This window comes from Pyxicephalus adspersus, chromosome 12 (genome assembly GCF_032062135.1).
Source record: "Pyxicephalus adspersus chromosome 12, UCB_Pads_2.0, whole genome shotgun sequence".
Taxonomy (NCBI): Eukaryota; Metazoa; Chordata; class Amphibia; order Anura; family Pyxicephalidae; genus Pyxicephalus; species Pyxicephalus adspersus.
Genome location: NC_092869.1, coordinates 28,578,646 through 28,603,986, shown reverse-complemented (window position 1 = coordinate 28,603,986; position 25,341 = coordinate 28,578,646). Strand labels below are relative to the sequence as shown.

Sequence of the window (25,341 nt, the reverse complement as noted above, 5' to 3'; positions counted from 1 at the left end):
TTTTTCCCTGACCCTCGCGCTGATGGGCTTTTTCCCTGACCCTCGCGCTGATGGGCTTTTTCCCTGACCCTCGCGCTGATGGGCTTTTTCCCTGATTCGTGCACTACCTGGTTCTTTTGCCATAACCCATTCTGTTGACCCTCACATTTAAAAAGTATTAATTTGTGTCCCCAACTCCTACCCTGTCCAACTTTATTTGCTCCACTATACCCGCTGTGATTAAATCTTAGCTTTGCAGCTTTCTTAGCACCACATAGCCTCCTCTAAAAATCTTCTTTATCTGGTCATGCTGTTAGAATGTTTGGTTGTACAAACACAATAAATCATGGCGGGTAAGGTGCTTACATGTACTTTTAATCTCTCACATAGTTACGCAGTTAAGTTGTTCTCTATCGAGGAACTTTTAATGACTTTTTTACCTTTAGCCTAGAGAGCCAAACGTTAAAATCTCATTGTGACTATGCGTCTTTTTTTTTTTTTTTTTGCTTTGTACCAATGCTTTTCAAAGTTCTCTGATCTATAATAGGCTATTTTTGACTTACTTCCTTCCAGTAAATCATTCTGCAATTTCTTCCATTACTCAGCAAAACTATAATAGGCTTTAAAATCAATAGTCTGGAAAAGGCAAAGACTAGTGGCAGAAACTCGTCCTGTGACATCACAATGCATAAATCTTTGACTTTGTGCACCCTGCAGTTATTTATATGGGTGAGAGTGATTGATGATCTCCTTTGGGCATGGCTGAACTGCATAGCGTGCAGAAATGTCAACTTTCATAACATGAAAAATATGTTGTGATTGTGTGTATTTTTTTTTTCCTCCGTTTTTTGTTGCGCACACACAGAAACATTTACTAAATTCTGCAATGAAAGATGCATTTTTTTGAAAATGACCAGTAAATTCTGTAATGTATCAGATGGTCTGAGAAGCTAGCTGTAGACATTGCAATTGGAAGAGAAGGGCTGTTTGTAATGAAAGGCTTCTGTCTGCCCTGTTTATGCGAGTACAGCAGTCCTGTTACAATTGGTTGCATTATCTTGTCTCTTTTACTGGTTTTGTATTAAAAATAAATAAACCTTTTGTGAAGAAAGCACATAAATATTCACAGGAACCTGTGCTAGGAGGTATCTTGGATCAACTCAACAGACCTTGATATTTAAAGGAATCTTCCAGCTTCAGAACACTATGACCTCATAACTGTAGATGACCCTTGTGGTCATTTGTAAGCTCATGCTCACTATTTAATTCTATATGTAAATTCACAATATAAATAAAGCTTGATGGAAAGTACCAAGCTTGTTGGACAACACATCCCAAAACCATGGAAATTAATGAGCACGTGATCCTTTTGCAACCATAACACCATTATAGACTCTGGTAAGGTTTCCATAAGATTTTTAGGTATGTCTCTGAAAAATTTTTCTAATTTGGCCAAAGAGTATGTGTGAGGTCAGGTACTGCTGATTGACAAGAAGACAAGGTTCACAATATGCACTGACTTTCCCAAAGGTATTCACTAGGGATGAGGTCATGGCACTGCGATGGCTCCTTAAGTTACCCACACCAAATTATTTTGTCAGTGAAGCTGGATTGGGTATTCAAAGTCAACAAGAATTTACTTTCCACATGATTTGAAAAGTTAGTGAAATATTAACAACTTTTGTGTGAAGATTCTCAACTTCTCTGTTGACCACCATGTCTTGTCGTGTGCCCCTTTCCTGAGCAGATTGTTCTTGTCCAGGATAGTTGATGGTTATCTGATATTGACTCACAAGATACTGATATAATAGTAATAAAGAGTGGTAAAAGTCCTTACATGCCTTCCACTGCTGTTAACAAACCAGTCAGAGTACAGCCTGTCAAAGCCAACACATTGGCTTCCTTATGTTCCTTATCATTCAACCTAAAGCTGGCATGGGGGCTCATAATTTAAAATTGTCTAATATTGTATGCAGGACACCAAAATCTTCAGTGAATATATTTTCCAACATTTAAGAATAAAATATTTTACATGTCATTGAATTATCTACTTTTCTTACTAATTGTCCTATGTAGAGATGAAGTCTCTATTTTGGTGCACTGTTCTAAGTTTTACTGTGAGTCTAAAAGCTCTGATACATCTGTTCTTCTTGGACAGGACATTCTAGTGCCGGGTGCTTGTGGTTCAATAACTCAATTCATGCTAATATTACTGCCTTCATCCAGCACAATTATCCACTGTCACAGCTTGGTTTATGTCACAAAAAAGCCATTGTTACCATCTTCCCAAGTCCAGCGGGCTGGGCAAGCCCCTGTTAAGCTTGTTAAAATTTTATCGTTGTCAGAAATTGGGAAAAGAGGAGAGGATAGGAGGGAAAGTGCATGTAATCCACTTTATACGAGTTTAACAGTTTACGTGTTTTAATTAGTTTGAAATTTGCAATTATACAGTTTACACTACATTAGGAGTTTTGAACAGATTCTCCATGGTTTGTATAAATTACCATCTTGATATTTATCCAAGGTTAATCATTGCCTTCAAATTGGCTTTCAAGTTTTATTTTAAGTACCTTGAAATTTCTCTGTGCTTAAAGGGACCTTGTTACCATTGTATAAAAAAATGGTTCCTTGGTGAGTGAAATATTCATTCTCTTTGTGTAGCTGGTGTCTGACATGGGCTATGTGATTCCTACTGGCTGCGTTCTTTAAAATAAATCTTTATCAATAGAATTTTTGCACATTGTGACAAGTTTTATATACAGTTGTAAAGTTATCTATAGCCAGGGGACTATGGCTTTTTTTTTGGACATGCCCTCTACTGTCCTGTCCTAAACAGACATTAGGAACAACTGCAGCAAAATAAGGGGAAAGTCCTTCCTAAAACATTATCACTGAAATGTTTCCTTTAGACTTTTTGCTACCAGAAGCCACCCAGCTTTTTGCCTCCAGCTCGATCCAAAATTACCAATGCTACAACTAAAAACATTCCAATATCCTGCAATCCAGGCTTATCTGAACTAACACGGTTTTCAGATGTTAATTGTAGCTATGTGTACATATTTGGAAAAGTGTACTTACCTTTGTATTTCTGGATAAGAAACCTATTTTATTTTTGTAAATTTATTATTTTGTTCCTTTTTTACCCTCAAAAAATTTGTCGTTTTGTTCCGCCCTTATGTTTTATATTGGATCTCTTTTGTATTTTTTTACGATGTGTTATTATCTTGTTTATCATTCAATAAAAACGTATTATACGTAAAACCATTCCAATAGTTTTTTGCTCCAGTAACCAAAAAGTGGGTTGTTAACCTGGACAAACAAACAAATCTTTTTCTGAGATTACAGGTTGCAATTAAATGATTTGTAAACCCAGGAACAAAAATGTTCTATACTGTTCCTACCAGTCCTAGGTTGTTGTAGCTACTTTAGTGTCCTTTTTTTTTTTAATTCTAAGGACATTTTCAGCAAGCATTGTTAATGCTGATTGAAATGCAATGTAATTGTCACTTCTTGTGAGTTCACAAGGTGGCAAAAACAAAGTATTTTTCCTTTGTAAAAATCCTATTCTATTAACAACCATGTATTTAAGATGAACATGCTTAAAGCCCAATCCACAGCTCTCCTACGTCAAGGTGCAGTTATACTATTGTATCTCCACCTTGACAAAGGAGACCTGAAATATTGGTTTGGGTTTTCTGCTTTGGAAATCCAGTAAATCGTTGCTTTGATTTTGACTATGGTTTGCTTGCATTTGCTTTTGAATATTTCAAATAATTTCTGGGGGACAACCATGGCTCCCTCTGTAGATACAGGGCAGCAGTGAGCGTAGCACCCCATAGTCAGGAAGTTTGTTTTTTGAGTAACAAAAAAGGAAACCCGAGGATTGCCAAGCTACAAAAATACTTTATTTTTGTAACTAGATCTTCTTTAAATGCTGATTGAAAATTTACCCTCATCTGTCGAAATTAAAAAAAAATGTAGTTCCCTGTAGTAGTTAAATGCAAGCCCAGAAATAACTTTTATAATGTAAATAATTACTGTTATAAAGCTGTTTGCAGAAGATCTCCTTTAAGTTGACTTAAGGCATCTCCTTTACCATCACTTTAGAGGTGACTCAGGATCCATTTAGCGAGTGCTTTGCACAGCCTGTCATTTTTCTACATCTTGCTGAACATTCTTTCGGATGTGTTCTGCATATTCTTCCATTCACATACAAATGTCTGTGAACTGTCTAATGATGAGACTTGTTAAGGCATGGCAGAAGCCGCTGGTACCAAGAACAGTTTTTATCTTGTGTCAGCTTAAATCACGGCTTCGCTATCTCCGCATCTCCCCCATGTGTCATCACCTCGTGATTTGGGTATTGATAGTAGAAGATGTTAAGCTGTACTTACAGATTGTGACACTTCAAATGGAGGTCAAATATATTTTGAGTTCATCATCTGTTATCCTATGAGACATGGATCTGTGGATAAATTCTTGTGCTTATGGTCAAAATCTCAGTTATTCATTACATGTATTATTTGTAGTCCCATGCTGTTTAGATCTCGCTGTGCACAATTACATTCTGCCGAACAATATGATGGGGATTTCAAAATGGCGTTTCACCCACTGCTAAAAAATAGTTTTATTTGGAATCCATTGTGTTGATGAAGCATTGTTTTCCTCTAAGATTCAAGCTTTGTGCAGGTCTCATCTCCTTACTGTTGCCAATATTATTATACAGTATATAGCGCCAACAAATTACAATGTCCATAGTCATGTCACTAGCTGTCCTTCAAAGGGGCTCACAATCTAATGTCTCTACCATAGTCATATGCCTTTAATACAGTCTAAGTGCAATTTTTGGAGGATAGCCAATTAACCTAAATGCATGTTTTTGGAATGTGGGAGTACCCATAGGAAACCCACACAAACACAGGGAGAATCTGCAAACTCCATGCAGATAGTGTCCTGGCTGAGATTCAAACCTGGGACCTAGCGCCGCAAAGGCCAGAGTGCTAACCTCTTGAGCCACTATAATGCACTATATATATATATATATATAATAGGGGTTGCAAATGACAGACATATACAAACAATGACACAGGAGGAGGAGAGGATGTACAGATAATAATATATATATATATATATATATATATATATATATATATATATATATATATATAATATGGTGCATAGTTAAAGTGGAACTGTACTCATTGGTGGGTGGTGAACTTGTGCCATAATCGGCAAATATTTGCAGAATATATTGTACAGATATACCTGTGTAAACGTGCCGTTCAATGATGAAAGATCCATGTCTTTGCCGTGTTCTTGAAAGCCGCCATCGTACCCATATCTCCTGGTGATGTAGCTCCTGCACATTTCTGGCAACTGGCTTTGTATGCCACACATAGCCGAGCTCTACACTACACTAGGCTAGGATTCCAATCTCAAAACTAAGTACCTTGCACTGTCAAGGGAGCTCCCACACATGACATTACCGGTGGTTAGACAAGTATAGCTTCACTATAGTGTGTCATAGGAGAAATACGGGGGTCGCCATTGCCAAGTCACTATCCTGTTTGCCTGCTGTATTCTCATTCAGTGCAATTTGGGCTTTAACATGGCAGGGGCATGAAAACCTCGTCATCCTGTCGCCCAAATACTGCTATTCAGTCATTGCTGGACTGTCGATGAAGGCGGCTGTATAGATCAGCAGCACTGGGATGCAACAAAGGATAACAAAACATTAACAAAAAATGTCATTCAATTACAGTTTAAATCTGCTTTAAAGTTATATGCATCTTATGGGTTTCATTTTTTTTTAAACATTTGTGGTTTTGGATTATTTTTCTTCCTTTTATATGATACCTATTTAATGTACAGCCCTGCGTAATATGTTGACGCTATATAAATCCTGTTTATTATTATTAATAATAATATTAGTTAAATGAAGCTTGTTGTATTTTTTGTATATGTTGATGTTTATCTTTCACTAGATGTTGATGTTTTGTATTTTGTTTTCAGTGCCGACGATCGCTCCACAGAATGTCCATGTCACCAGGACTGAATCCGGCTTGATGTTGGAATGGGAAGAGATTGCTCCTGGTCTCCAAAACTACACAGTGTTAGGATACAAAGTACAATGGGAGCAGGAGAATGTAACCCAAGTAAGAAAGCTTTTACTCTCCAACCTATCTAATGTATACAATGATATAACATGATTACTACTTGTAAGCTGGAAAATGTTTCTAAAGTTTACAACACCTGTCAATTTAATGCACAGCAGTTTGCTTTATTTTGACACATGCAGAAACTTGTGAAAGGTTTTATATATTTGGCCTACATCTATTAGTAAACATTTTAGAAATACCAGCAGAATGAGTGATATTAAAACTTTCTGTTTTGTGTTTTAGAGAACTTAAAAAAACACCAAAGTCTCCTAAGAGTTCTTTTATTTAGATTATTACAAATAAATGTATTAATAATGCCCATTGAACTAAAGAATAAAAGAAAATGCTAAAATTGTCAAGCAATAATAGTCGCTTCTTAGCAAATTTTAGATGTAATAGAGGCCTGATTTGTACAAATAAATGAATAATGTATATTGAAACATTAACAATTAACTTATTTGCTGGTAAATCTGTTTAATATGCCATCAAAAAGGGTTTACTGTATCTGTTGGATAGGTGCGGAAAAAATACCTGTTAAACCTGGTGGAAACCTATCAAGCAGTATTATATCTATAAGCATTGAAAAACCTTTTATATATGTGGAGGATGAGATATTGGCATGTTATTTGTAGTGATAATGTTGCTTCTCTTGGTTACTATGTGGAATGCCTTTTAGACTTTCGCACCAACCATTTCAAATTTTGGTTCCAATAGCTCTACTGGCCTTGGGGCTTTAAGCATTTGACTTTTGAATTGGGTAGAGGCGGTAGGAATATACAGATTTTGCAGAATATGTTGTATCTAAATTACAATCATTATCCTAAAATTGTATATATATTTAGCTTTTGACATCTGGGGGGGGCATAATTATTGTGCAAAGCCTCTTCACCTCATCCTGATTAAAAGGTGTACATAGGCTGCTCTAAAAGGGATGTTCTGTTATCTGTACACATTACCTTATTGCTGACTGCTGCACACACCTAACTAAACCCAGGGCATACTCACCTGCATGTGTTCCATTGCGGACGCCACCATCTACCTCCTTTTTCTCTTCCACATTCTGTTCTTCAAACATCTTGATTGGCTGGGCCAGGATAATATTCGCCTTTGCCGGAGTTTATTCAGTACCAGTCCCAAGCCACGATGTTCTTGACAACCAACTCTCATTAAATTTTGACAGCTGTACAGCAATGAGGCAGGTAAGAATATTTATTGCAGAAGGGGTATTGCCTGGCCCTTTCTGCAGTAAAGCCCTGCCTGATACCAAATTTTCATTGAAAATATTTTCCAATTTATTTTTATTTTTTTTTATTAGGGAGAAGTATTTGTACAGGGAAACCAAGCCAACCTGACAGTCTGGGACCCTCAAAAGGATCTGACTGTCCATGTGTGTATGGCTAATTCTGCTGGATGTGGACCATGGAGTGACTTTCTTCTTGTAGCTTCTACTGAGGAACCTGGTGAGTATTGGACTGCTATCTTCCTTTGTATTATGCAGTATGAACTACTAGGAAACTTATTAATGATATCATTTGATTCCATATCTTGGTTGATGGGTGAAGCCAGCATTGTACGAACTGAACTATAATTTCATGTTGGAAAGAATTGGTGCATTCATTTATCTTTATTTTGTGGTTTGGTACCAATCTGGGTTATTGGAAAATATGAACCAGGTTAATTTTATTGCTGGTTCTTGTTTTATTTTATCTTCATAGCTTCCAATGTTACTATTTCAGGCATACTTTGCTGCTGGGCTGATGATGTGCAGCAAATTACCTAGGGTTTTGAATTAGGATTCAATGGCTAAAGGGTGTAAGTTTTATTGTAATAACATGTATGTAAACTTTACCCTTTGGGTCTGTTCAGTACACCGTTGAAAAAAAAATTTATAAATTTTTGTGCATATTTATTTGCACACTTGTAGCTGTGTTGTATATTATTCAATGTTACCAAATCGGAATTATTTCTGGGCGATCAGTAGATGATCATTTGTTTTTTATCAGTGAATTTGTGTTGTGTAAGGAACCTTTGTAATTGTCACTGTCTCTAGGGAAGACTATCTGCTTTTATGTTAAAATAATATAATGCTGTGAGTCAGTGTCTTAGTCAGTGAGTCAGTGTCAATATCTTGTGCGTTGATAAGGTATCCATAAACATTATATAACATTTGGCAATTCTCATAGGTTTGCATAGTGGCTGAGAATCCTAGCCAGTGTTCCTCATGGGAATTTGTATCTCCGATTGCGGTTTCCTCAGTGATAAGGCCAGCTGGTTGTTCTGGTGCACTTTCTTTTACGTAGGCTTTAATATGGACCCTAGTAATGCTGAGTGACTTTATTCGATGTTACAAAGGACATGAGTTGTGAAAGCTGTGTCCAGAAAATGCAAATTGGGTGAAAGGACCTAATAGCCAGTGTTGCTTTTAATCTCCTAGTAGCTTATCTATTCCCCATTACTAATTTGTTCTTAGTCTTGTTCTGCATGACCACTTTTGGCGGCCATTTGGTAGAGGCAAAGTCTTTTGCTTCTTGAAAGAGTTCCCCCATTCATACTGATAATTTAGCAGGTGGTTGGGGAATATTCAATACCCAGAAAGAAAAGTTTAGAAACCATCAAATGGAAAAAAAAGAGGTAGAGGGATCCCTGTACTGATGGTCCTCAAACGCAGCTTTTTGGTCAGCAAGGTGAACAGTAAGCGGCACGTTAGTAAATTCCCAAATCTTGCAGAAATTGATTTTTCAGGGTAATCTACAATGCCAGTATTGTATTTCTCATAAATGTCTATAAAACGAATACTACACATAAATTTATAAGGATGCATAATGTTGGTGACAAGCTGTTATATACTATCAGAATCTACAAGGGTTAACTCATTATTTTTTTCCAATAGTAATCCCTTGGAAGTTTATCTTGCATAAATGGAAAACCGCATAATTTGCGGCAATTGGCTTAATTATTTTTAATCTTAACACAAATGAGTTTTGATTGTCCATTCTTTTTGTCTATGTAGTCCTTCCTGAACAGTTAACATTCATTTAATTCAAGAGAATTGTATAAGCTGTTCCTTGATGAGTTTTCCAAAAATAACTCCCCGGCAGCCTGCTAGGCTTTTCATTTCCTTTGTGCCCAATTTGGCTGAGGACTGGTATAAGCACATAAAAGTTACACTCATGTAGGCACCTACGGGTTCTATTCATGGTCTCCTAATAGTAATTATTCAAAATGTTGAGTGGGCAGTTGATGCGTGTGCCACATTCAGCCTGGTGCAACCCTCACAGACGTCTTTCTTGATGCTCATCTCTGATGCTTTTGTTTAAATCTCTGCTTTTCCCAAATTCTTTCATAGTCAGTTTGTCATCCCCACAGCACGTCATCTTCTCTCTTGTTCATACAAAGCCTATAACTTCTAAAATTACTAGTGAATGGATAATGTGTATGTATTTATGATCGTGTGGATGATGTGTGTTTATTTATGAATTTGTAATAAAGAATTGTTATATTTAGAATCATGCTTTATTTTTTGGACTGTAATTTATATCATAAATATATATATATATATATATAATAACCTGTATGTAACTAATTTTGTTTATTCGTTTTAAAAATACCAACAGTACAAAAAAAAGTTAATGAGTAGCCATATGGTCCTATTGTGTAAGCAGTCTTAAAGGCTCACAAACACAACAACTTTCTGTAGTTGGAAATGATTCTTCAAAATAGTTTCCAGCGACACTAGAATGAACAAGCCTTGTACACATAGTGCTGTTCAGTTCTAAAGAGAGAAGGAGGGAGGACGAGTGGATGGCACCCTGCTGCATCCTCTCCCTAGGAAGATAGTCGCTCCCAGATGAACATTTGTGTGCTTTACGTGGTCTGTGCTTTTCTGCTCCATTTTCCAATGGTCCATTTATCCCCACTGATCCATTTTCCCATACAAAGGCTATTAGTTGGCTAAGCCATTGAAAATAATGTACTCCCTTCATGGCTCATTTCCTAACTGTCATTAAAGTCCATGTGGAAACTTTTTTATTTTTTCTCTCCTATTTTTCGAGCATGTTGAAATGCTAAAGGTCCTAATGAGGTTTAATTGATCCCTTTTTAGTGCTAAATGCAACTGGGGAACTTCATTCCTTGTGCACCCTTCTAGATAGTGATAGAAATGGGGTGCTTTTACGTCATCTAAGCTCCTGCAGAACAAGCTGCATGAAAAAAAATAGAAACTTTAAAGAAGATATTTTCTTTCCTTAAAATGGCTCAGGACAGGCAAAAATATAAACCACACTTCTAAACAATGTATGATTGGCATTCCTCCAGGTCTTAGCCTGGTTTGTGCCGTCTGTAGGTGATTTATAGATGTTGTTTGTGGATGAATCTGGAGACTGTCTTTTAGTAACTGGCATCTTATTGGAAGAGAATGATATAGATTCACTTCCAGCTTTTAGTAGTCTTTTGATGACACTTGGTGTCCTTGAGTGTGAAGTAGAAATTGACCTTTCTTTCTGGAACTGCCAAGGTGACTGCCTATTTTTATAGCTTCATTTACTTTAATAGTTAAAGGGGTTTTGACATAGTCTTTTATTATCAGGCTTTAAACATGAAAGAATTGAGTGGAACATTTTAGAGGTGGTAATATGAGGTTAATAACCCCAGGTAGCCTAGTTTAAGATCTGTAAATTTAATCTGCATGCTCCTGGCTTGAAAACCCAATAGTCTTATAACCAGCTCTTGCTTTGCCTATTCATGGACTAAAGTTTGCCCACCCCTAGCGGTATTCCATAATCTTTTATTTTTTACCCCCTGATGCTCCATTTTGTGTCAGGAGCAAGTGGCGTCATATGATTCTTTTCAGGGGAATGGGGAATTGTAGAGGTATAAGAAAGTGACATATAGGTCAGTGTTCAAATGATCAAAGTTCTAGTTCACAATGTTTTGTGCCATGTGATATAAAACTGTAGTCTTTCAGTAGGAGGAAAATAATGCCATGTCTAATGCCATGTCTATTTCAACTTATATCTTTTAGTTTTAGTACATCTGTCACACACCTGAAGAAAATATACAGGCAATGAGCTGTACACCTTAGCTTCATCCTCATTCTAGGTCAAGAATTAATAGGGTATTAAAGTTGTCCTAAACTCTAATCTCAGACCTAATATTAGGGATCTATTCCCACCTTCTTGCACTGGAATGTCTGTCCCCCATAGTAGCGCTGGCTGCGTCAGCTTGCATCCATGACAAATAAAACATTCATTATATGTATGGAAGCGGACATCCTGTGTGTGGCAAATTGCCTTGCCATCCAGTCCTGACCACCTTCTCTGCCCACAGCCCTCCCTCACTGTTCAATCTCCTTGCACAGGCTCTCTAACCCACCGTATTAGACCCTTGTGTACTATCATCGTCCTCCTCCTCCATAGAGCCTATTGTCACCCCCATTCATGAAGCCTGTTGTCACCCTCATCTCTGCCATCACCCTAATCTGTGGAGCCCATTATCACCCTAATCGGTGTTGTCACCCCCATCCATTGAGCCCATTGTCTCCGTAATCTGTGTTGTCACTCCCATCTGTGGAGCCCATTGTCATCCTAATCTGAATTGTCACCACCAACTGTGCAGATCATGGTCACCCTAATCTTGTGACCAATCAGGACAGTGGTAGTGGTTCTAAACCAGCAGTCGCCAACCTTTTCAGATCCACGGACCACTAAAGTCACTGGCTCCCCACGGCGCATGCGCCAGGTGTCACTCAAAGGGGGACTAACCTCCCCCAGAGTGACACGATTATGACATAACCCCGTCCACTCTCCCATCACAGATCTGAGCCTGCAATAGGAGAGTGGGCGGGTTGTGTGCAGGGACACAGCCCACCCACTTCCCTGAGCCTAGGGACTGCTCAGGGGACGTGGTCCGCGGCTCTGGCCGGTGCGTCCCCCCTGACCTCGCTCGTGGATGCACCAACCATAGCTGCGGACCACCGGTTGACGACCGCTGTTCTAAACCACATCCACCACTTTGATTGGTCTTCAAGATAAGTGCTTTTTTCTTTTTGACTCATGGTGTTAATTTCCAATGAGCCTTTGCAGCCTCATATTCATTGTCGTGGCGTAGAGGTTTGGGAGGCATAAAAATAGTAAAACCCAGACAGATCAGTATAACTTGGGCTTATGTTATCCATAACCCTGAGTTAAAAATTTGATTTTTAGATCTGCTTTAAAGGCAGAGGATAGAAACAAGTCGGAAATGGCTACTTACCTACTCTTTTAGCGATAGGTAAATTTTAACTCAATCTATTACGTAAAGTCCCAAAAGTTAACGGTACCAGCTGTGGTTAGAATGCTGCATAGCAATGCCTGTTAGAAAACTTAGGCATTGTGATTGTCTTCTGAAATGGATCTCTACCTCCTCTTTCTACTGTGTCTTCTATGCACTTTGCGGAATCATTCCCTTTATCAGCACCTGCTAAGGAATATTCCCATATTCTATTTTCACAGATCGGCAAAGAAATCCACATACCAGAATGTCGTGGGTCCCCCTGGTATTGGGCATTCTCACTGCTTTGGTCACAGTAGTGGCTATGACTTTAATCTTTCTGAGAAAGAGAAGAAAAGAAACGAGATTTGGGTGAGTACACTATAAATGACCTTCCAATATAATTGTTCTTTAAAAAAAGTTTCCAAATGTACTTGGTTCGTATTTGCTCTTTCAAAGCTTATGTTAGGAAAGGGAACAGAAAGGAATATACATTTCTTATCCCTCTCTGCGCGCTATACATGGTCTGCTTAAAAGTGGAATGAAGTGTTGAAAAAAAAGTTAGTCAATGTCCCTCCTGTAAAAAAAGAATCTTACCTGCCTGTTTACAATCTTTTTTTGCATGTATGCATAGCATTGTGTAGGATAACATTTATTCTGTCAAACCTCTGGCAGCTGACAATAAAATAATTCCTAAGCACACTTGCGGGAGTTAAGTCTTCTCCACCGACTCAATCAAGGTGGCTAAAGATCCTGAACCCAGACGAGGACTGGGGGAAGATGGTAGGACCTGCAATGGAGCGAGGAGAGGTGAGTTTAGGTAACTAATTGCAAACAGGCAGGTAAGTTTTTTTTTTAATTGAAGAAGAGACATTGTCTGTCTTTTATTCAGTAAAGAAACCTGCCTGCTCACAAAATTTTTCACTTTAGTTTTCCTTTAGGCAAAGACTTCATATTAATTACCCAGCATTCCAGTTATTGCTGTACTGATAAGGAGATATTGTGTATTGACTCATGTATAAAGTACAATAGACACCTTTCCTAATAATGATTAAAAGACTATTGTGTTCTCTTACGTTTTACTCACTCCAGTTCATTATTATCAGAACAGACCATTCATCTAGATGAAATGTGTAATTGTTGGAACTGACCAGCTATTCTTGACTCATATCTACATAGATCATAAGTTCCAAATTTGTTGGCTTCATCTTTGTGAATACTGATACAGCTTTTACAATGGCTGTGTTCCAGGATGGGAAAACCCAACAGGAAAAAGGAGATAATACCTACTGGTTTACTAAACAGAATAAAAAATGCAAGCTTGGAACACATCATGGTCTTTTTATTAGGTTTACCACCTTTAAATTAAACAAGTGATTGGCCCATTCAAGACAATGCAACATCATTGCTGACCATGTTCTGACGGTTCTAGTTTCCATGCCCATGTGGCAACCCACAATGTACCTGTTTGCAGGAAAAGTACAGAAACTGGAAACAGGATCAGAATGTGGTAACACCCAAGTCCCCTAAAGTCATAAACAATCACATAGCAGCATATCAGCAAAAGACAAACCAAATCTTTTTTGAATATGCTGTGTCTTGGCCTTTCTCACTTTCCACAGCTCCTTATTGCCCACAAAGTATAAGCAGCAGCCAACTAAAGGAGTCATAGTTGAGTCTCTATAAGATCATGAAACCTTGGGGCATTGTTTCCAAATTGGAAAACATCAAATTTTCAACTACTGGAATGTTTTACAAAATGAACCTAAAGCTACTTATTTTGAAGTTAGTTACCAAAATAATTAGTTTCTAGGTTTGATAAGCTTGTTCACTTTCATTGTGTATGTTTAACCATATATAATTATGAGAACATTTATAGCAGCCAAGTCCAGGATTTATCTAATTGTTACAAATAATCTTCATGCATTTTATTTATAATTTGAGCTGCCAAAAACATTTTTTCCTTAGGCATATGTTCGGCTCAATGTTGGGTCGAGGAGGTCCCGTTATCCAGTTTACAGCAGCCAGGTCCTTTAATAGAAGAGGTACAGAGATGCTGGAAGCAACGTGTAAGTGAATATGTGCTTTTTTTATTTGGGTAGTTTACACAGCTTTCTCCTATTTTCTGCTGGGACAAATAAGTCAATTTCAAATGCAATTTGCACTCCAAGCAGGGTGTCAATTGCAACTGATTGAACAACTCAGGCAGTAGGAGGTACCCTGTAGTTCTGCATTTTGAGGACTCCGATCTATGAAGGCTTTCTATTATTGAAGTTATTCTTTAACAAAAGGATCTGTCACCTACACACAACACTCGGGCACAGCATATACCTAAACACGTGTTACACTTACTGCGTGTCACAAACTGTGCAGCAACTTCTGTGCTCGTGAGGAGTCTTGGGAATGTGACTAGCTCGTTTACTGGCTCAGGGCATGCATACTGTGTTCTGAGATCCTTTGTCTAAAAATGTGTCTGCATTAAAGAGACCCTGTCACCAGACCATTAATAATAGCCAAAATCTTTATGTAGGTTATATATCTATTTATCTATTTTGTGCATGTTTTTCGCTTTGAAAGGACTTCAAAAAGCCTTGAGAATGTGTCTGGGTGCCCCCTATCTTAGATATGATGTGTGAAACCCCTGCAGACATAAAGCTGCCACACTTTATAGAATTCATCTTTGTTCTATCCTGGCTGGTACATAGAAGGTTATGTAGCGAGGAGTGGAAGGAACTGGGCCAGGACAGAGAATATCTAGACATTCCCAAAATAGATGTGCAAAAAGTGGGGACTATGCTAGGCAATTGGCTTTCTATAGCAGTGTATAAAAATAATTTATGAATATAATAGAGGGTTTGCCTTAACCTGCTTGTTTAGAATAATTTTGAGCCACCTCTGATAAACTTAAATAGTAAAAATGTGAAATGGAAAGAACGATGTTTGAAGCTCAGAGATTCCGTGAAAATAGTTAATTATGTATTTACACATAGTTGATTCATACATAATTACAGTGTACAAATAATTGCTGTGTTGTATCTCTGATCCAGGTTACAGTCACAAGAATGGGACAACTATACACTATACATAGGTGTTCTACCATCATACAGTGATTGAAAAACAAAAGGTAGGACCAAATAGGTCATGTACGTCCCAACGCGTTTCAGCAAAATCTGGCTTCCTTTAGGGGTTCTCTCTCTACATCAAAACCCCTGAGGTTTTGGCAAAATGCTTCGGGACATGTGTGACCTATTTGGTTTATTTCTCTGAGCCTCAAACCTCGTTCTTTTCACTTCGCATTTTTACTAAAATAATTTATGAAATGTACGTAAATAAATGTAAGCATAGATGCTTTCTAGATCGGCTTTCAATGCGCACCTGCTATTTAGTATCAAAGCATTCCATATTGCATTTGAAGGGCAGGATTGTACAGCTGAAATTGTTAAACATTGTCACAGTGATTGTGCATTTACTATTAGCTTCCAGTAGTGTAATGCAAATATATGACTTTACAGTTCCTCTTGAAAACATTTGGCCTATACACAGCACAGTCTTTGCAAGTAATGGAGAAGGCCCAATGGAAAAACCTATTTACCATGCCAAATTATTATTTTAACAGTGAAAGATAACAGTTGAGTTTAAAATAACTGCATGTAACTATATAATGAGTGTTATGGCTAATTACCCAATGGAACAATTGTTTTCCTCTGTATGTCATCCCACTTGTTGGAACATTCTCTATGACAGTCATTAGGTTTCCTTGAAGAAGTGACCCTGCTCGGCCCGAAATGTTGGCTTTTCATCATGTTGATTTTTCAATAAAGCAAGAACCCTGTACTGTGGAGCGCTGAATACTTCAACTTCCGTTCCCAATCACTCCCATTTGGGTAAATCTGGCTTACTACACAAAATTGGCCATACTCTCCACCAAAGATAGGTTCAGTTTTAAATATGGTTTCCATTATTGTGGTAAAGAATTTTTCACACAAAGTTTCCTTACCTGTTTGCCTCCAGCCTCTTAAGCAGATCTAGCCCCCCTATCCATTTTGGTAAACCTACCTAGACTTTTATGAGGCTGATAGATAAATTGGCCGCTGTCAATCTACAATCCACTTAGAGACATAGAAGCTTACAAGGCTAATTTGCACAAACGCAGATTTCCGATTAGGAGGATGGCAAAGGGATGTGAATAGTTTAGTGTGTGTGTGGAGGGGTAATAAGTATAGCAATTTGGGGATGGGTGGGCTACACCAAAATATGAAGGATAACTTTGAGGAAATCTTGTTTGAAAATTTTCCAAGCTCTGTTATGGAGCTTCATTAACGCTTAACTCAAAACCATAAATGTCAGGCACTCCAGTGGGGCACAGTCCATACAAAAAAGTTTTCATGTAAAGATGCTAAGAAAACTTTTTAAAGTTTTTATTGTTGTCTTTGTCACTGTTTGGGAGATCTCCTAGTCACCAGGACCTAGAAGTGAGATAACAGCTCCTCGGCCGTTAAATGATATCACCAGCACATCTTGGATGTTTAAAGTAAAGCAGTCTTTTTTTGAAGCATTTTATTCAATCATAAAAGCAATCACATTGTAAATTCGTAATGCGATCGCTGTTTGAATGAAGTGTTGGCCATCATGAGACAGATTCATGTGCAGGTGATGATGTGTTTTACCAATTGACAGCTATTACAGAACCTTACCTATGAAGGACAAAAGGTATACAGTGGGAAAATATTTACCTCTCCAACATGGTCTGAAATTCTAATCCTTTCCTAATCTAACCAATATGTGTTTTGGCTTGAGTAATTGGCAAGGCTGATTTTTTAATTTGGTGGTATCAGTCTTCAAAATTAAAATGTGTTTGAGTGTTTGCTTAGAATTAAAATATTGATGTGTGTTTGTTGATTCTACAGTGGATAGCGTTGGGATCAGCGATGAACTTAAATCCAAGCTTACAGATGTCCTAGTCCAGCAGCAGCAGTTTACCTTGGGAAGGACATTAGGAAAAGGTAGGTGGGATGGAATAAGCTTTGACAGACTGAAGATGTTTTTCTGCGGGCATGTTACTGAAACTTCTTTTTCACTTTAGGAGAGTTTGGCTCTGTAAGAGAAGCTCAATTAAAGATGGAAGATGGTTCACTCCAAAAGGTGGCTGTGAAGATGCTAAAGAGTAAGTCTTATATACTGTATATTGATCTGCTTGAGTGCTAGGATCTGGGCAACTTTTTTGTTGAAATGCATGACTCTAAGCATTTGTTGCTGCAATAGGCCTGGGGTATATACACCACATCGATTAATATTGATGAATATTTCTAGGCATAAACCTTTTTAATATTTATAGGTAATGGTTAGACCCCCTCTGTTGGTGTTTTATGCTGTCTGTTTGCCCCATGGGTAGATTCACCAATCTGTTAGTTTTGAAACCATAGGTAATACATAACCTGGGAAAAAATTTTTTTAGAATTTTCCCCAGGACAAGAGGTGAGTGGAAGTCTTCCAAAAGGGACTACTGTCTAAGAGGGGACTTCTCCTGACTGACATAAGAAGTGAAAAACGTTTTCGAAAGTGATGCAACAACAGCAGAGCTCTTAAAGCAGAACTAAACCCCTAATGTAAATAATTGCAATCAGGCGGGTCCTTTATTGCAGAAGTGATGCCCATTCTGCAATAGATTAATCTTACCTACTGATCCCAATGTTTTAAATACACTCATGTTATTTCTGGATTCCAATTTTTGGCCATCTTGATTAGCTGGCACAATATAACTTCCATGCATGTGCTCAGAAATACATTTAATCATGGTAGTCCAGAGGGGTGTTGGGATACCCAGCATATCCCAGGTTTTTTTTTTTTTTTTAAGATTGTGACCAGGTAGGCGAATGTGTTTTATTGCAGAAGGAACGTTGCATTTTTTTGTCGAATTGTAGTTCTACTTTAGGCTAAAAATTGTTTGGGCTATATCAAAACTTCTAAAGATTATAAATAAGTAATGTAGAACTGATGTGTTCTGGAATGCATGTGGCCCTTATAACTTTTTCAGCTAGCTAAGAAATATATATATATGATATATGGTCCCAAGCTGTTCCCCAGTGGATAAAGGCTAATATCTTTATGTAATTCTGCAGCTGAATACTTGATGAAATGTTTTATGAACCTTTTCTTGAATGAATGAAATATTGTATGCATAACTGTTCTTTTCTGTAATGTTATTACCAAAGTGCTATCATCATTTTTATGGAATTATGTAGGTGTGGCTCTGACCAGACACAGTGCAGCCCCTTGTGAATTTTTTTTCACTCACTCCCAATATTAACTTCTAGTGTGACACGCCTGGTTGAAAAGTTAGGTTAGGGTCAAAATGAGGAGAGTTAGTTTAAAATTTTAAAGTTAGATTTAAGGAGGGAGTTAGGTGCAGAAGTGAGAGTTAAAGGCCTATCTGAACTCCTGGCAGACAAAAAATATATGAAAAATCATACAGCTATATCTTCCTAAATATATCCCTAAAATGTGTAAAATGCAAGCATGATAGGTACAGGTAGTCCCTGGGTTACATAAAAGATAGAGACTGTAGGTTTGTTCTTAAGTTGAATTTGTAGGTAAGTCGGAACAGGTACATTATTTATTTAAATGCAATTAGGACAGTTGTTTGTCTTATCATATTATCAGGCAGTGTGGTGTCAGATACTGTATAAAGTCCTCCTAATCACAAACAAAGCAAAAAAAAAAAAAAATCTTTATGGAGCCTAAACTTTCATTAACTTCTGGAGCAAGCTGTGCTTTGATATGCAAAAAGAAACAACTCCAGAGTTTGTCTTAAGCTGCGTACACACTTCCAATTTTTATCGTTGGAAATGAACGACGAACGATCGATTGGGCAAAAATCGTTCCTAAAAAAAGTAACCAACGACGCCGACGAACGAGGATAGTCGTTGGAAATGAACGACCGGCGGATCGGTTTGGACGACGATCGTTGACCATCTATCGTGTGTACGGACGTTCATTGATCGTTTATGGTCTGAGCATGCGCGGTGAACGAACGTTCGCTCACTTCCTGTGGTGCACGTCACTTCCTGTATCGTTCAAACGATCGCATCTATCGTGTGTACAATATCTGCGAACCATCGTGTCGTTATCTGTATGTACAGGATCGGTGCTATACGATCGTTCGCAGATATCGTGCAGGATCGGTCGTCGTTCGTTTACCAACGATAATAATTGGAAGTGTGTACGTAGCTTTAGTCATTAAAGAGTTACAAGAGGCTGCAGAAAGAGCTCACCTCCTAAGATCACCCACAACCTAAGATCACCTACTTTCTGCACAGAAGCGAGCAGGGAAGCCCTGTTTGTATCTAGGAGGCCTCTGTATGTTGGATTTCCTTAACCTGGGGACTACCTCTACCTAAATCTTGCCTTCCCTGTACACCAAAGCTCAGAAAGGATGCAATAGTAGTATAAGAAGAAAACAAGTTGGGTGCTGCTTTGGAGCATCTTTGTAGGACCTTTGTAAGAGACCTGAATGTCATAGAGATTGGCTTGTGCATGTGCTGATCTGCTTTTCACTAGGCTGTAGTGGGGAAGACACTTACAAGTAAAAGTTTAACTCGGGCAGATACAAATTAGATCTTCTAGCAAACAGAACTGTGCTTTGCAAATCCTGGAAATGGGTGAATAAAAACATGAATTTCATCTGCGTACTCAATGGTTTGCATAGATTTCCAGATTAAGTGTTAGGATGAGTGGTACGTTTTAGGGTTGGGTTAAGGGTTGAAGCTTTATTCAATAACGTGTTAATGTTGTGGAGAGATAACCGTAGTGCATAACACACTCTAGCATCCAGTTAAATGTTTGAAGTGATTGACTTTTTAGCTTGCCACTCTTACATAATGGGAGGTTTTATTCTTGTACTCATGTAAGACGTAGGTGCCATTTGTAGCATGGATATTTATAGCAAGCATTTTTTTGGTAACCTTTATATTCAGCTGCAGAAATCTTGTGCAGAAAAATGTTCTGATACTAAACATGCGATTGTTCAGTAAAGTATAAATTGAGGATTTTAGGGAGCGATCTTTTCTGCTGTAAAAGTACATTAAGGGACATTTGTCAAGCAATTTAGTAAGAAAATTGGATGCAAATCATGATGCCTCTCATTTATCAAAGTCTTTGTGATGTATTCTCTCTGTTGCCCATGTGCCTGGAATAAATAGGACAGATTTGCAAAGGGATGAGACAGAATTCCACTCCAAACTAGCGCACAGTTAAAGAATGGTCAAGGGAAGGTTTTATTCTGAAGTTGCTTCTTTATATCAGCTGTAGAAGCAACGTAAGGACGGTACCTAACCTAAGGATGTAATTTTATGATAAATCTGTCGCAAAAGACATTGCTTTTGCTTAGCTTAGGTTTACAGTGCAAAAAATGGTGTGTATGTACGAATATTCTCTACCTGGATATTTAGATTTTCAAATATTCTATTTTCAAAGGTAGTGTGTCAGTGATGAAGGTAATGTAGAAGTTGATTTGTTTCTGATAGTGATTCAATTACCTACCCAACTCACTACTTAGTAAGCCCTTGAATAAGCTTGCAGACAGTGAATTCAAAACTTGCATACTTCAAGGTCAGTGACTTGCTAAGCAGTAAACATGCAACTTGGCAACTCTCCTGATTCTGTTACAACAGGTTCCCTTTAACCCACCCCAGACTGCACAAGAGCTGCCACTGTGTGACATAGGATTTCTGCATTGGTATAATAAGTAGTTAATAAGACCTGTACCATTTCCAGAATCTGATAAGCATGCCTCCATCCTGCCGTAGGCACAGAATTGGAGAGCAGATGAGTTAAGGTCATTATTTGCAGGTCTTTAAGGGAGGTCTTTAAACCATTGCTGGCATCTACATCATAAGAATCTTGTTAGATGTGATTCCAATAGACAAGCACAGATTTCAGTTCCAGCACAGATATAATGAGCCTTCCGGATTCTAATTTCAGAGCTTGTTCCTCCGCACTTCTCGCCTCTTCTAACATTTCTCCCTTTCTCCTGCCAGCGGAAATTTTCTGCTCCAGCGATATTGAAGAATTCTTGAGAGAAGCTGCTTTTATGAAAGAATTTGACCATCCGAACGTCTGCAAATTAATAGGTAAAAAAAAAAAGAAAGATGTTTGACGCGTCTTTCACCATGTGCGCTCACTCTGTTAATTATAGAGTTGCAAAAGTTGTCTTATTTTGGGATATGTCTAAAAGTTTCAGATACGTGACTAATATATGTGCAGCTTTATATTATAAACTTTTCCTAAAGCAAAGTTGTAATCAGTGCTTATAATTGGCATCGTTTTATTGAGAATTTCAGGCTGAACCAATATGGCAGACATGCTGAGGGTGCTAGTCCAAAGAAAACAACCAGGGATGAGTTTTCACTGGCAGGATTACAATGAACTAAAATATGATTAGTTATGGGTTATTACATGATGTACTTGGGCTGAAGTCCTTTACTGAACAAGCCCAGCTCAGTTCCATACACAGGCAAATGACAAAGTGCATGCATTTATTGCAAACAAAAATCCTAATATTGTAGTGATTGCTTTACTAGGTATAATACCTCAAAGCCCCTCTACATACTTCCTCCATTCACGTTTATTAGGAATGGATGTCATTCCTCGCAGAAGTATAGGATATTTGGGATTGTTGTATGAAAATCAGTTGAAGGTTTTGTGGTGGGAGTTTTTGTCCCATTTGTTGTCCCCTTTAGATGTCTGACCACAAAGGTCGTATTTTGGCTTTTGTTCCAAAATAATCCACCTATTATATTTAAGATTTGAATATATATTCCCTTAAGAAATTATATTTGATACCCCCTGAAGAAGATAAAATATGAGCTGCGAAACGTTTCTCAAAAGGACTGAACTTCACTTTGAAGAAGTATATCAATATATATCATATTTGAAGCATATATATATTTTTTATTGTTTAAATGTTTGTATGATTAGAACAAGATGTGGTGTTTTTTGTAATAAAAAATATAAGTTAATTAAAATCCCTACTATTTTCTCACCTTATTTGGAGGTGATTTTTCTCTTGTTCTTAAAACTGACATTAGTTTAACTCTTGCATGTTTAAAGGTTCCCCGTCATCAAGGCCATCAGAAATCACATAGAAAATTAGGGTTAGTATAGTTTATATATACATGGAAAGCCCATGTGAAACATTGACAAGGTATAGAGATAATAAAATTATTGTAATTTTATACATAATCCCTTATAGCACTGATATAAGGTGGAAGGACAAAGGGCTTTGGAGACCACACAATGTATTGATATTTTGCTACAGACAACAGCCAGTAGAAAACTTTTGCGAACTTTAGACAATTGGTTGGTCACTTTACTCTTTATATTTCAAGGCAGTGGGTAGATGCCAATGATTGTCTCCTTCATGAGTCGAAGGAAAAAGGAAGTAAAAATGTCAATTGGGGTCTCAAAGGGCTGGATTTTTCCATTAGAAACAGCAGACCTAAAGGCAAAAGAAGACAAAAAACGAATTTTCGGAAACTTCATGATTGACAATATACAGTATATTGCTGTTATTAAAATAAGCAGATGCCCTATCATATCGTTCAGGAATTTTACATTTTGTGTTCTAATGATGTTTTCACAGATAATTTCACATGCCAGAAGGATGTCACTGCTTGTGTTATCAAACTCAGAGTTACACTTCTCAATTTATTTGGAGCAAATTTTTACTGTAAAATATTGCTCATTTTGGAAAAGGAAATTCACTGATACTGGTATTTCAGCAACAAGAGTCTGTAACTGCCCTAAAGTATTACAGTCTGTTGTAGTATGTCTTCATGTACAGAAAAAAACTGATGGGGTTACTGGAGCATCGACAATATGTGCATACTTTAAAGTCTGGCTGAGTGGTTACCCTTGTGATCTAGTTCCACCAGAGATCTTCACTTGATGGAGCTTTTATGTAGCGATTTCCTCTGGGTTCTTCTTTCCCAAGTTCCAATTCTAATAAGTAATTTAATACAAATGGTATCAATTTCGGGGTTCTGCAATTAGGTGGAAAATGTTAAAATGGGCAATGTGTATGAGGGATCACCCAAAGATGACCTGACTTCTCTGTTTTACTGGCCTTCTATGACGTTATCTAATGTTCTATGGCCATGCTTACATTCATTCTCACTGGTCTTCTTTAGAATGAACCCCCCCCCTGAGCTTCTGCAATTCATTTTTTTCATGGCATCATCCACCTGTAAAGCATTTTGTGTTCTAACACCATTGTTCTCTTATGGCCAGCATTACATTTTTAGCACTTTGTGCTTTATTAGATCAATTGGTTTTCGGTGCCCCGTTTTTTGTTCATCCAGCTGTCCTTCCTCGAACAACTTTTGGTAGTAACTACTAACTACTGCATTCCAGGGAAAACCCTCACAAGACCTGCCATTTTGAATTCTCAGATGCGGTTACCCAGTTGTCCAGCCATTACAATTTGGCCCTTGTCAGAGTTGCTCAGATCCATATGCTTGCCCAACACATCACTTCAAAAAGTTACTCTTCACGTTCTGCCTAGTAAATCTTGCCCTCTTGCCATGTGCCAAATATTAGGATACTCAGTGTTATTCAATTTATCGATCAATAGTTTTATTGTTTTGACTGATCACTGGTTGATCAAATGCTACAAGAACTGAAGGGGAAGCCGCTTCTACATATTTACCAACACTAATGGCCAAATACTCTATTTCTGAATACTACAAGGGTGTCTTCACAAAGTTATGGGTTTTGGAGCAAGTCCAACCAAAATCTTTATCTTAAGCCTTCTATTTTTCCTGGGTGGTCTCAATAGAACCCCTAGATTTCTGTAGGGGTTTTCCCAACCACTCCTATCTAGCTTAATTGGTGGAGTTACGAGAGCAGTTGAGCCTGTGGCAACTACAAGCCTGAAATGTATCTTAAAATGCTGGGAAAATAACACAGGCAGCATGTGCGTTCAGATATAATTTAAGAAGAAATAAATGTGCTAACATGACACAGTGGGCAGAACTTACAAAAAGGTAGGTTACCCTACTATAGAACGTATGCCCCCCCCCCCCCCCCATCATGCTAACCCTGACTTATAACATAGAATTCCCTTTTTCTATATTTTCTAAGATTTATCCCAGGGGTATTCCAGTCCCAGCAATTGTTCTTCTTATGCTGCATTGTTAATCTATCATGACCGTCTGCTAGGGGCCGGTGACTACACCCCATTCAATGACTCACTCTGGTTCTGGCTCTTTACGCTCTGATTACATGATTTATAGACTTGTTTATTTCTTAAATTGGCCATCAGTCATATCTGCCTATGTGTATTATTGTGACAAATGAGGTTGACTTCGAAAGAGTCCATCTAGCTATAATATTTCCTCCTGCTTCTTCCTCTGCAATGTTTTTATTTATCCTCACAATTTTTTTATGTTTTTAAGTGTAAATGTTAATTTCGGTCATTCTTTATTCTTAACAAATCTGAACTGTCACTCAATTCAATGACAGTGCAGTTCGCCAGTGGTTGTCACGTGAGCCTTGACAAATTCTCACTGATCGTACCGGTTACACAATATTTTCTTGGCTGACTACGATCAAATAGAAAAGCACATTTAAATTAAGTTCATAGTATTGTAAGGATTTATTTTCTTAAAGCTGTCCAGTTATTCTTCTGTACTGAAGTCACTTACTTTGATTTTTACTGCAAACTGTAGGCTGTAGGCTTTTCACATTAGAAGCTGCTGAAGATAGAGCCCACCTAATTTTCTAACTGTAGGATATCCAGCTTTATCCCCCCCCCCCCCCGGCCACCCCTTTTTGGATATCAGTTCTTTGACTCATGAATTATCAGCATCACATATGGGCAGTAGCATAGCTTCTTGTTTGGGAAGATGGAGCAGAGTGATAACCTCATCAACCTGCTTCTAGTCTATCATTTTCCAGGTGA

At 37.9% G+C, this 25,341-nt stretch overlaps 1 protein-coding gene across 1 annotated transcript in view; it reads left to right on the top strand.

Annotated features, from left to right (window-relative positions):
* Window positions 1–25,341, top strand: part of TYRO3 (TYRO3 protein tyrosine kinase) — a 107,937-nt gene that overhangs the window by 61,985 nt on the left and 20,611 nt on the right. The window contains exons 8-14 of the mRNA XM_072427858.1: window positions 5,992–6,134; window positions 7,453–7,597; window positions 12,626–12,755; window positions 14,352–14,452; window positions 17,291–17,386; window positions 17,467–17,547; window positions 21,419–21,511. Of these exons, the coding sequence (XP_072283959.1) occupies window positions 5,992–6,134; window positions 7,453–7,597; window positions 12,626–12,755; window positions 14,352–14,452; window positions 17,291–17,386; window positions 17,467–17,547; window positions 21,419–21,511 (789 nt within the window). The remainder of the gene's footprint in view (window positions 1–5,991; window positions 6,135–7,452; window positions 7,598–12,625; window positions 12,756–14,351; window positions 14,453–17,290; window positions 17,387–17,466; window positions 17,548–21,418; window positions 21,512–25,341) is intronic.